This window comes from Trachypithecus francoisi, unplaced genomic scaffold, assembly GCF_009764315.1.
Source record: "Trachypithecus francoisi isolate TF-2019V2 unplaced genomic scaffold, Tfra_2.0 Lachesis_group7, whole genome shotgun sequence".
NCBI classification, from domain to species: domain Eukaryota; kingdom Metazoa; phylum Chordata; class Mammalia; order Primates; family Cercopithecidae; genus Trachypithecus; species Trachypithecus francoisi.
The window spans coordinates 23598375-23612523 of NW_022681472.1; the positions used below are offsets into that span (position 1 = coordinate 23598375).

The window sequence follows — 14149 nt, forward strand, 5'->3', positions numbered from 1 at the left end:
ATTGGGAACAAGTTGAGACTTAAGAGAGATTTTCTGTGTTTATTTAGAATTTCAACAGGAAATGGAACCAAAGCTGAGTTGTCCAAAAAGGCTACGGCTTCATATCAAGCAAGATCCCTGGAATCTTCCCAGCAGCGTCCGGACTCTTGCTCAGAACATCAGGAAATTTGTTGAAGGTCAGCGTGAAAAGCAAAGATCGTTGCATGATCTTAGCAATAATCATTTAAAAACCCACTAAAACCAAAAGTTTGGTAATGTCTGATTACTTTTTGCAGTGTTTTCTGTTGTGAAGAAAACAAAAGTACTGAAAATGGTGAGGGAGGAAGAGGGCAAGAAGGAATAAGATTATAGGGCCTTGTGTCTCCAGGGTTATAAACATCATGGAGAATATTCTCATTGAATAAAATAAGGGCTCAAAGTTGTGAAGACAAATTGAACATGAAGAGAATTTAAGACTTTATAATAGGAGACAATGTCATAAAAAAATTCTGAAGGATATACAAAAGGCATGAAGCTAATGCTTATCCAAAAAAAAAAAAAATCAATTGTGAAGCTGTATGAGAATCAAAATAATCACATAGGTTGCATCATTAATTTTTACGTTTTTATTTCAGAAGTGTTTGTCTAAGTTGATTGCTCTTAACTACCATAACACTATTTACGTGACATTCTATAACTGGTAAAACCTGTGAATTGGAGACATATAATTTTGAGACGACTTCATTGAGATAGATTGCATGTTGTTCAGAGTCAGCGTGATTAAGTGGAAAATTCTGAGAGTTTCCAAAATGATTATGGTGAAAAAGATGAAATGAGAATTCATCTAGTTTTAAAAATATATAACTCAGCAGTTTTCTTCCCAGTGATTAGACCAGTGGTTAGCAACATCTGGAGATATTTTTGGTTGTCACAATTGTAGGTGTGCTTCTGACCTCTAGATAGAGTCCAGGGATGCTGCTGAACATTCTAGAATGTATAAGAGAGTTTCTCACAAGGGAGAATTCTCTGATCCAAAATGTTAATAGTGCTAAGATCGAGAAACCCGTACAATAAATACTATTCCTGTGTTTACAGTTTTATTCCTTAGTCATTTGTGTGTCAGTTGGATGTGGTCAATAGTATTCAGTGGTATTTAGCAGAATTACAGTATAACTGCAGTTATTACCTTAAGTGGGGTAAATTAAAGAGAGCTGTAAATGTTGCTGACAAAAGACAGCCTCTTATACCAAATGGAGTCTGAGTCACTTAACTCTTTTAGGCTTCAACTTACACATTTATTAAATGACAGAGATGGCCTAAATGTTCTGTGATTACTAAGTCTTCTGCATAGACTTATACTCAAATATAACAACTTTTGTTTAGAGATTAGTAGAAAGGAAATTTGTATAGATATGGAATACTTCCCCAAATAAATCGTAGTGATTCTACCTTATGATAAAATATTTTGTATTTGACAGCTGGATTTCTTGGCTATATTTTTATTTTATGGCCTAATATAATGTTTATCTGTGATACTTTGTAACATAATATTTAATGAAAAGTATGAATTTAAAACTCCCCAAAATATGAATAGCATAAATATAAAATGCATTTTAAAAAACAATTATGTTTTAGAAATTTAAGTATATACTTTACTGAGTAAAAGACATATTTCTGCTGAATAGATGCCAGTATTATGACACTACTAGAAATTATAATTCTGCAGTTGTTCTCATCATCTTTGAGATTTTATATTTGTTTTAAGGTAAATGTATATTGACTAGGAATTGAGAAATCCTTAAATAATCTCCCCCACTTTTTTGTTTTGAACAATTTTATCTTTCAGATAGAAATTTCTAATGCTCTCATTAGTTTCCAAGAACTTCTTGGCTTCTGCATTAATTTTACTATTTACCCAAAAGTTATTCAAGGGCAGGTTATTCAATATCCATGTAATTGTATGGTTTTGAGTGAATTTCTTAGTCTTTATTTCTAATTTGATTGTTCTGTGGTCTGAGAGAGTGGTTGTTATGATTTCACTTCTTTTGCATTTGCTGAGAAGTGTTTTATGTCTGATTATGTCATTGCTTTTAGTGTATGTGCCCTGTGTTGATGGGAAGAATGTATATTCTGTTGTATTGGGATAGAGGTATCTGTAGATGTCTATCAGGACCATCTGATCAGTGCTGAGTTCAGGTCCTGAATATCTTTGTTAATGTTCTGCCCTGATGATCTGTCTAATACTGACAGTGGGTTGTTGAAATCTCTAACTATTATTGTGTGGGAGTCTAAGTCTCTCTGAAGATCTCTAAGAACTTGCTTTATAAATCTGTGAAACTATTGAGAGCAAAGGTAAAATATACCAGACTCTCTGGGACACAGCTAAGGCAATGTTAAGAGGAAATTTTGTGGCACTAAATGCCCATATCCAAAAGTTAGAAAGATCTCGATATATAAACCTAACCCCACAAGCAAAAGAACTATATAACCAAGTTAAAATCAAACCCAAAGGTAGCAGAGGACAAGAAATAACTAAAATCAGAGCTGAACTGAAAGAGATTGAGATACAAAAAACCGTTTAAAAGATCAATGAATCTAGGAGTTGGTTTTTGAAAAAATTAATAGATAGACCACTAGCTGGGCTAGTAAAGAAGAAAAGAGAGAAGATCCAAACAAACATATTAAAAATGACAAAGGAGATATTACCACTGACCCCACAGAAATACACATAACTATTATGTTATGTGTATTTACATATAAGTGTCATAACTATGGATACTTCTATGCACATAAACTACAAAATCTAAAATAAATGGATAAATTCCTGGACACATACACCCTCCCAAGACTGAACCAGAAAGAATTTGAATCCCTGAACAGACCAATAACAAGCTCCAAAGTTGAATCAGTAATAAATAGCCTGCCAACCAAAAAAAAAACCTGGGGCCAGATGGATTAATAGCCAAATTCTACCAGATGTACAAAGAAGAGCTGGTACAGTTTCTATCAAAACTATTTCAAAGAATTGAAGAGGAGGGACTCCTCCCTAACTTACTCTAGGAGGCCAGCATTATCCTGATACCAAAAATTGGCAGAGATACAACAACAAAAAGAAAACTTCAGGCCAATATTCTTTATGAACATCAATGCAAAAATCTTCAACAAAATACTGGCAAACCAAATCCAGCATCACATCAAAAAGCTTACCTACCATGATCAAGTAGTCTTTATCCTTGGGACACAAAGTTGGTTCAACATACTCAAATCGACAAGTGTGATTCATCATATAAACAGAACTAAAGACAAAAAGCATATGATAATCTCAGTAGATGCAGAAAAGACTTTTGATAATATTCAACATCGCTTCCTGTTAAATACCCTCAATAAACTAAGTATTGAAGGAACATACCTCAAAATAGTAAGAGCCATCTAAAACAAACCCACAGCCACCAACATCATACTGAAAAGGCAAAAGCTGGAAGCATTCCCCTTGAAAACCAGCACAAGACAAGGATTCCCTCTCTCACCACTCCTATTCAACGTAGTATTGGAAGTCTTGGCTAGGGCAATTAGGCAAGAGAAAGTAATAAAGGGCATCCAAATAGGAAGAGAGGAAATCAAACTAACCCTGTCTGTAGGCAAAATGATTCTATATCTCGAAGACCTTATAGTCTCAGCCCAAAAGTTCCTTAACCTGATAAACAAATTCAGCAAAGTCTCGGGATACAAAAATCAATGTGCAAAACTCACTAGCTTTCTTATACATCAACGACAGTCAAGCTGAGAGTCAAATCAGGAATGTAATCTTATTCACAATTGCCACACAAAGAATAAAATACCTAGGAATACAACTAACCAGGGAGGTGAAAGATTTTTACAAAGAGATCTACAAAATACTGCTCAAAGATATATTAGAGATGACACAAACAAATGGAAAAACATCCCATGTTCATGGATAAGAAGAATTGATACCATTAAAATGGCCATACTGCCCAAAGCTGTTTACAGATTCAATGCTATTCCTGTTAAACTACCAATAACATTTTTCACAAAACTAGAAAAAAACTATTTAAAAATTCGTATGAAGCCAAAAAAAGAGCCTAAATAGCCAAGGCAATCCTAAGTAAAAAGAACAAGGCTGGAGGCATCACACTACTGAACTTCCAACTATACTACAGGGCTACAGTAACCAAAACAGCATGGTACTGGTATGAAAACACACATAGACCAATGGAGCAGAATAGACAGCCCAGAAATAATGTCACACACCTACGACTATCTGATCTTCTACAAGGCTGACAAAAACAAGCAATGGGGAAAGGATTTTCTATTTAATAAATGGTGCTGGGATAACTGGCTAGCCATATGCAGAAGATTGAAACTGAACCCCTTCCTTACACCTTATACAAAAATTAACTGAAGATGGATTAAAGACTTAAAAGTAAAATTCAAAACTATAAAAACTCTAGAAGACAACCTGAGGAATAGCATTTTGGACATAGGAACGGGCAAAGATTTCATGACGAAAATGCCGAAAGCAATTGCAACAAAAGCAAAAATTGACAAATGGGATCTAATTAAACTTAAGAGCTCCTGTATAACAAAAGAAAGTATTAACAGAGTAAACAGACAACCTACAGAATGGGAGAAAATTTGCAAACTGTGCATGTGACAAAGGTCTAATGTCAAGCATCTATAAGGAACAAATTTACAAGAAGAAAAACAATCTCACTAAAATGTGAGCAAATGAGATGAACACTTTTCAAAAGAGGACATACATGTGGCTAACAAACATGAAAAAAAGCTCAACATCACTGTTCATTAAGAAACATATGAAAAAAAAGCTCAACATCACTGTTCATTAGAGAAATGCAAATCAAAACTACAATGAGATACCATCTCACACCTGTCAGAATGGCTATTACTAAAAAGTCAAAAAATAACAGATACTGACAAGGTTGCAGAGAAAAAGGAACACTTACACACTGTTGGTGGGAATGTAAATTAGTTCAACCATTGTGGAAAACAGTGTGGTGATTCCTTGACCTAAAAACAGAAATAGCATTCGGCCCAGCAATCCCATTATTGGATATATACCCAAAAGAATATAAGTCACTCTGTCATAAAGATGTGTGCACACATATATTCATTGCAGGACTACTCATAATACCAAAGATATTAAATCAACTCAAATGCCCATCAGTGGTAGACTGGATAAAGAAAATGTGGTACATGTATTCCAGGGAATAATATGCAGCCATAAAAAAGAATGCGATAATGTCCTTTGCAGGAACATGAATGGAGCTGGAGTCCATTATCCTTAGCAAACTAACACAGGAACAGAAAACCAAATACCACATGTTCTCACTTGTAAGTGGAAGCTAAATGATGAGAACACATGGACTCAAAGAGAGGAACAACACATACTGGGGCCTATCAGAATGTGAAGTGTAGGAGGAGGGAGAGGATCAGAAAAAATACTTAATGGGTATTAGGCTTAATGCCTGGGTTATGAACTAATCTGTGCAACAAACCCCCATGACACAAGTGTACCTATATAAGAAACCTGCACATGTACCCTTGAACTTAAAAGTTTTAAAAAATACATTTCTAATGCAGGATAAAAAGTTTAATTTTTCAAAAAGTACTCATTTTAAGAATCTTACATTTTCTTCTCAAGACCTACTTTTGTACTCTTTGTAACTCATGTCACAATAAGCAGCTATAGGAATGATAACTATATACACATAGTGATTGATGGAATGATTGATATGTGTTGTGTATATGGGTGCCACTCTTGGTCATGGGAATCCACTAGCCAGTTGAGTGTGGTTGAATGGGCTGAGAGTCTTATAGTCAATTATGTGGGGAGGGCTCTCTGTAGAATTTAAGTTGCATCTCTGGTTGCAGATTTCTTTGTTTCAGTGAGCTGTTTGGGTCAGAGCTGTGATTGTCATCATGTTAAGTGAATCTTTAAAAATGATTACTTTTTGCTTCATCTCATTGGACTATGCAAGGGAGAGGGCATACTACCATTTCCTGGTAATCCCTGTGATGTCTGGTCCTGTTAGGAGTGGAAAAAGCATTAGGATCATTGAAATCCTTTGCTTGTTCTGTGGAGGCACTCTGAGAAACTTCGCTGGCTCAGCACGAATTTATCCTATTCAGCTTAAGTCATTTTCATTCTACTTCCTAGACTGTCTTTATATAGTGAATGAATGACTTAATGGAAGGTTAAATCTTGGGACTTAATTTAACCTGGTGCCACCAGGCCAGAATTTCTTGGTTTATATAAGTAGCTGGGATGACCCCATTTTTAATGTTTTTCCTAGTCTCCGATTTCAAAATATCCCATCCATTATATACCACATGTGATACCAAGGTGTTGTAATTCTATGGTCTTTATTTAGAAAGAACTGTTGCAGTGACATTCAAAAATTGTGTCACTATATACTCACCCATTCATAGCAGATTAAACTGTGTGTAGAAGAGAGCAGAGAAGATAGTGAATTAAGTGAGGAAAGATTAATTGTATGGTGTCACTAAGACGATGCCTGTCTCCTGCTTAATGTTAACGCTGAGGTAAGTTATGTTCTCATATCATCAGCTGAATGAAGATATTTTTATCTGAGTAGCCCACCATCACCTTAAATTCAGATGTTTATTAGTGAACACGTTTTCGACTTTTTGTTCCCTACAAAGAAAAATGCTTTATTCTAAATCTCATTTTTTTTTAGCAACCTACATTTAAAAATTTTTTTCCCTGTATTTGTCCCAATATTCTAAAGAGTGTCTCTTCAGTTTTTTCCTTTTTCATCACACTTCAGTAATTGCAATGATTTTTCTGGCTAACCTCCCTCTCCCTATCTTTTTCTGATTCTTATAACCATTATGAGATTCATCTTCCTAAAATATCGTGTTCATAATTTCACTACTGTGTCACAGAGTCTTGCAGTGATTTTCTGTTATGTAAGACTAAACTCATCGATCTGTTAGAAGCCATTTTTCAGTGGAGCTTTCTAATCATATCCCAATCTCAATCTCTTAATGACATAGTAAAATCTCTCTATGCTAGATTGTTAAATAATTGTTATTCATTCTCCACTATATTCCCTTGCTAGCAAAATTTCTCAGTCTTAGAATATGTGTCTCTTTTCTTGACAGTGATAATTTAAAGTTTTATGAAATATTTTGTAGTCTCATTTAGAATTCTATACCAACTTCGGCCAGATTCAGATTACAATAATAACAGTCTTCACGTGTATATAGCACTTTAAACAATTTTCAAAGACTTTTCATACATATTCTCACTTATATTTTACACAGACCTGTAAAATAGATAAGGCAGATGTTATCTTCATTTATGAATGAGTTAATTGAGACTCAAAGTAATTTAGCAATTTTCTAAAGCCACAAAATTAGTATGTAACAGCAGTCTCCTGACTCTTAGTTTATTATACTTTCATGCCTCTGAAATCCTTTTCTTCTTTCAGTCTCACTTGTAAAAATTAGTGCCCTTTCAAGTATTTCCTGCATTTATTTTCAGTCAATTCTGTCTTTCTGACTCTATTGTGAATCTGTCTAGAATAGGATATAACTTAATCTTTTTTGTTTCCCGTAGTCTTGGGTATTTAGCAGGAACTTTGTAAGTTTTTAAATTTACATCTGTGATTGACCCTGCGTGGGTTGGGGTTGGAAGAAGAGTATATATATATATATATATATATATAATATTGTTTGACAGTTTATTGCTAGCGATTACAACAGTTGTAGCTTGCAGAACACCAAGTAGGCTAAAACAGCTAAGGATGACCTAAAAAGCTGCCAGGATTTGAATGGTGTTTCATTGACTGATACAATTCAGAGACATTTCAGGATCTTGAACAATGGATAGAATTAGTGTAGGCAAACAGGCAAGAGTAACATGTCAAGTGAATTGATTTTTATTATTTAATATTAGGTTGGTGCAAAAGTAATTGCTGTTTTTGCCATCCATTGAAAGTAATGGCAAAACCACAATTACTTTTGCACCAGCCTAGTATAATAAGATCATACTAATTTTGACTACATAGTTAAAATATGGTATTTGTGACAGAAAGAGTGAACAATTAACTGATGTGTTTTCTTTCTCTGCAGAGGTGAGGTGTAGGATACTCCTGGCTCTTCTTGAATATTCAGGTAACATTTTGCATTTTATTTTTTTACTATTTAAGTGATTGTGGCCCAGGATCATAAAGGCCTTGAAATTTGAGGACAGTGCCTTCAACCATTTACAAAATAGAAATATGATCCCTACCTTCTCCAAATCTTTGGAAAGATTAGAAAAAGTACTCACATCATTTTAATAAAAATGCGAATATATATATACACATACATATACATACACACATACTTGTATTCTCTTATAAGCAAAACCATGAAAACATATATGAATATAGATTTAAATAAAATATTATTAAACAGGAGAAAGGGAGCAGGTTTTGCTAAAGTTAATCGTGTCTAAATTTTGTTTATGAACAAGAATGTATGTAAACATTTTACAAATCTTACATTAAAACACTTTTACCATGCACTTAGTGGGAGCTCAAAAAATGTTGGTAATGGAAAATGACACTAAAGGACAATTACATATTTGATGAGATTCTAAATTGCAGATGATGGACTGTAAATGTGATAAAGGCAGGCACTGTGTCTGTTTTGATCATCAGCAAATGCCCAAAATAGTGGCTGGCATAGAGATATTCAACAAATATTTGTGACAAAAATGAATGAAAAAATTATATGAATGAAAAAGGGAAAATGTATAAAATATTTCAACAAGGTTTTCATTCAAAATGCATTTAGAAGGAAATGGATCATAAAGACTGGGAAAAACTCACATGCCATTTAATTACAGTGGACAGTTTGATGTTGGCCTACTGTGCCTCTCTTTCTGTAGATTTGGAGATGTATAGATATGTTGAATGAGTTACTTTTATTATTTTAATCTATTTCCCATAAAGTATGTGTGTGTGTATGTGTATACACAGAAATTCTATTACACTAACTAAATTTTGATAGGAATTTGTTCCGAAAAATATAACCTGAATGATTACTTGTGATAGCAGTTAGCATTTGTTGTGCTAAAAAAAATTCCCCAAAATTTGTGACATAAAACAATGACCATTTGTTATTGCTTACCTGTCTAGTGTCATCTGGGCGATTCTGCTAGTCTGTGCCAGGTTTTATTGATCTTGGCTGGGTATGCCCATGTGTCTGCAGTCAGGTGGTGGGTTGGCTAGGCACAGGTGATCTAGGGTGGCCTTACTCACATATGTAACATTTGACTGGCTGTTAGCTGAGGTTACAGGGTTGCCTGGGCTGCCTGTCTCTCATCATCTATGAGGCTAGCCTGTTCTTGTTCACACGGTGGATTTGCAGGGTTCCAGGAAGACAGTGCAAATGTCTAAGAGCTTGTCACTTTCTGGCCCCAGCATGTAACTGGCAAGGCCAGACTTAAGGGGTAGAGACATAGATTCTACTTTTGAAGGAGAGGGTCTCAAAATTACATTGCAAGAGTGTGGATACAGGGAGGGAAAGAATTTGTGACCACTTTTACAAAGTACCACACTTGGAAATTTTAAATTATGAATGAACCAAGTTGACCAACAGGGCTTTTTTATTTGTCCTTTGGTTTTTTGCCGTAATGAAAAAAGTTTTTACCTTGCTTTTTGACTGAGTAATAATAATGGCAAAAATATCTTAACAGTTTTTGAGCTTTACTAATAACACAATTCATGGACCTCATTTTCTTGGATTTCATTGGGTCCCCACAACCCACCACATGAGAATATTATTGTTTCTACAGTTTTAAAGGTGAAGAAATTGACATTCTGGCAGGTTAATAATAACCAGCACATAGTATACAGTCGACACTGACGTTGGAGCATCTAGAAGGTTAGGCGTATTGATGTCTTATTGAATAAATGAATAACTAGTAGGTGGCAGTTTTGGAATTCAAAATTAGGTTTGCCAGTTCCAGAGGTGATTCCGGGATACCTCGTTTTATTCATTAATGCTCAAATGGATGCTCTGGTAGATTTTTATTTTGATTTCAATTTTATTTTTCTGTTCCTCTTGTGATTCTTTATTTTCCTGCTTTATTTGCTCACTCTCTTTCCCCTCTTCTATATAGTATGACACCAAAACAGTAGCCAAAATACTTCATATTTTTGGCTGTGAAATTATGTTCATTTGAAAAGGGTAGACTGTGTCTTTTAAATATTCTTAACCTCCTTTTATTTCTACCTTTCTCTTTTTTTGTTGTTTATTTTGCTTTATTTTCCCTACAGTCTCTGTGTTAGCATAATTTCTGAGATTGCTTTTGTGTATCTAGAAACCATCTCATTCTTTTTAGACCAGCTAGCTAATTATAGATCTTAAACTTTTAAACAGCCAAGATTAAATAGTGTAATTTAAAACATGTTTTAGAAGATGAGATAGGTGCTTAAATACTGAAATGAAACTGAAGCCTTTGATAGGTACAAAAACCATTTCTTTTGAGTGTACTCTCACTATGAGAAAAATACTGCTCTATGATAAAAATAAATAATAAAAATCTTACTCTACAATAATAGTAAGCAAAAAAAAAAAAACACCCTCAAAATCTCTGTTTTTCTTCTTTTGCCAGTAGCTGAAAGCAGATGTGATTTTTGCTGTAGTTCTTTCTTATTTATAAAAAATAGGAAATGAAGGCAGTGTGCCCTGTTTATAATCTCAGCACTTTGAGAGGCTGAGGATGGAGTATTATTTGAGGTTAGGAGTTTGAGACCAGCCTGGACATCATAGTGAGGCCCTGCCTTTAAAAGAAATAAAATAAATTAGCCAGAAGTGATGGCACACACTTGTAGTCCCAGCTATTTGGGAGGCCAAGGTAGGAGGATCTCTTGAGCCCAGAAGTTTGAACGTGCAGTGAGCTATGATCCTGCCACTGTACTCCAGCCTGGGTGACAGAGCAAGACACTCTGTCTTAAAAAAACAAAGCAAAACAAAACAAAAACACACACAAAAAAACAAAAATACCTTTGGTAAAGGATGGATACTTGTAAATTTTGAATGGTTGCATAATTGAAAGAAAAAGACCTGGATATTTTTGCTGAGAGTTAGTAGATTTTGTTGTATTTATGTAACAAATTGTTCCTTCTCCATGAGCAATAAAGCTGAGCACCTACTCAGTGCCAAGCATGGTGCTGGATGCTGGACAAAAAGAAGAATTACAATGATAATGCTACACCATTTTACTTTGTTAAGTGCTTTAAATACTTTTTATCTCATTTATCTTTATCGTAGACCTAAGAAGGAGGAATGGACCCCATTTTCCACGTGAGGATCTGATACCTAAACTTTGGCTTAGAATGGGTAGTTGAAAGCGGTTGATATGCCTCTAAGGAATGTGAGCCTAAGTCACATGCCACTTCTCTGGCCTTGATGTGCTGATGGTTCCTCAGGAACACAAACTCATAAATGAATGCCCACTGTGTTATATATTTAGCCCTCCAGTAGAAGGATGCCTCCAGGTGTATGGTGACCAGAAGAAGAGCCCCAGTACTTCCTTGGGAAGAGGGGAATTTCACAAGGGGAGATAATCTTTCAATGAGTTTCAATAGTTTGATGAGTTGACTCTTAAAGATTGATTTAAAGTTTGCTACACAGAGGAGAAGGACAAGGGCATGCAGTACGTCTGGAAGGAAGGTATAGGCCAAATGTAGGCCATAGGGCATTTGGTATTTGAGAACTGCCGAGCAGTACTGTGTGGCTCAAAGAGGACAGGTCTGTGTACCTCAGGCTTCTGACTGCTTTCAGATATGTTGTTTTAATGTGCTCTCCCAATAATTCTGTGAACATTGTTGCTGTAGTGTGTAATGAATGGAGGGAAGTGGTATGTTGAGAAGCTGTAAATATAAGTTGGGGATAGGTCGCAAGGTCCCGCTTACGCCACTGTTTTCTAACTTTGTTATTCACTGCGAGGTGATGGCTTGTAAAAAGTTAATTTGAAAAGCTCTTGATATAATATGTACATTTTGAATCTGTGCAAACAATTCATCCACTCTCTGTTGAAAATAGGAAGGTGGCAACAGAATATCGTCTCATGAGGTATGAATTTTTATTCACTATGGCTGAGGCCCAAGCTTGGATTCTCTAGTAGTTGTTGCAGCTGTCAGTTCCTGTGGGGTATTCATTCAGTGTTAAACATTTGAATTGATGAATGAATACAACTTCAAGTTATCAACAGGTTTTGCACATTGAAAAGATGACTGTCAATTGCAATCAGTTCTGATTTGATAAAGAGGTTGAAAGAAAAATCTTATTTTGGCTTAAATGCAAATAGAATATAGTAGCAGAGTATAGCATAAACATCTAAGTATTATTTTGAGGATAAAAATAGAAGAGAATTTTTTCACAAAAGAAACTCGAAAATAATTATTTCTACCAGTGACAAAGTTATTAATCCCGGTGATTTTTGTTAAAGCTTGCAGTGCAGATCCTTCTTTCTCTAGATTTTTGCTTTTCACTCAATATCCATAATTTCTTTCTGATTAGATTTTTATTAAAACATTTTCAAGGTATAGGTGGGAATATTGCTGCCATATCTACTGAAGTATTTTTAAAAATTCACCCAGATTTTCTGCTTCACTATACAACATCTGAAAAACTAATAATGTACAACGAAGACGTAGGGCAATTTATTTTACATATGACTTGAACCTCAGTACCCTAGGTGCACACTGGAGCTAACAAGCTATCTGAATTAGCTTCTTAAGTAAAATTAAATCCAGATATTTCAAGAAACCAGAGAATGAACTCATCTTTTCATTTCACTTTTTAATTTATTTTTAGTGCCACTGACTCTATTTTAATCATTGATATAGTGAATGTCTACTCTGATAGAAATTGTGCGCAACAAAATGGTGTTTAGTTTTTTTCTTAATTGAGGATTGGACAAAGTTCATTTCCAGTTTAAAGATTTTATAGTTACCTATAAATGCCCTTTCCTATCTAGTAGCATGGGGCACATGATATAGATGCTTAACACATGTTGTTGGTTAAATTAGCAAGCTGAGCCATATGGAATGGTCATATTCCACCATTTTAACCTATCAAAGCAGCATGTTTCTATAGTTGAGCCTAATAAATGAATATTCAGATACAAAATTAAATATTTTGAATATTTAATTATCTTTCTAATAAAATTTTCAAGAATAGGTTTTACAATGAAACCAAGTAACATAGAAACTAAATTATATGTACATATACCTTTGATGGTTATTAAAAACAGATGTTCAATGTTCTTGGAAAATCTTTAAAATTATGCCTTTTTTGTCAGTAAAACAGGAGCTCCCCACTGAATAAAGTCAGCATTTATCTCTGTGTTATACACTAATATTGATAATGCTTCTTTATTCCAGAGAAGTCTATGAACCCTTGAAATATTTAGTATACATTTGAGAGGAGGTTATTTTTCCCTTTGTTGTTTCCACTTCTAGTGGAAGTGATTTTTCAATATGTGGAATGTGTAGCTTTGTGTTTCTGTAGTTTGTATATATCCAACCACCTGAAGAAATTAACTCTGTGTGTTAGCTTCTTTCCATTTGAAAAATCTTTAGTTCAGAAGTGGCAGTTCACAGTAGAAACATATCTTCAAAATGGGTGTATTAGTCTGTTTTCTTACTGCTATGAAGAAATATCTGAGATTGTGGGTACTCTATAAAGGAAAAAAGTTTAATTGACTCACAGTTATGCATAGCCAGGAAGGCCGCAGAAAACTTAGAATGGGAGAAGGCAGAAGGGGAAAGAGGCATGTCTTACACGGTGGCAGGCAAGAGAGAGCAGAGAGCATGTGTATCAGAATACAGGAAAAACTGCCATTTATAAAACCATCAGATCTCATGAAAATTCACTCACTATCACAAGAACAGCATGGGAGAAACCACCCCCCGTAATCCAATCACTTTCCACCAGGTCTCTTCCTCAACACCTGGGGATGATAATTCAAGATGAGATTTGGGTGAGGACACAAAGCCTAACCATATCAGTGGGTTAACCAAAACTCCAGTCAATTGCAGGATAAGAATCCTGCTAAACATATAAAAATCAATTCATACTAAAACTATAAATACATTACTTATTTGAA

At 34.8% G+C, this 14149-nt stretch overlaps 1 protein-coding gene across 1 annotated transcript in view; it reads left to right on the top strand.

Annotated features, from left to right (window-relative positions):
* PREX2 (phosphatidylinositol-3,4,5-trisphosphate dependent Rac exchange factor 2) overlaps window positions 1–14149 on the top strand; it is a 296781-nt gene that overhangs the window by 165564 nt on the left and 117068 nt on the right. The window contains exons 30-31 of the mRNA XM_033202634.1: window positions 48–176; window positions 8116–8157. Coding sequence (XP_033058525.1) covers window positions 48–176; window positions 8116–8157 — 171 coding nt within the window. The remainder of the gene's footprint in view (window positions 1–47; window positions 177–8115; window positions 8158–14149) is intronic.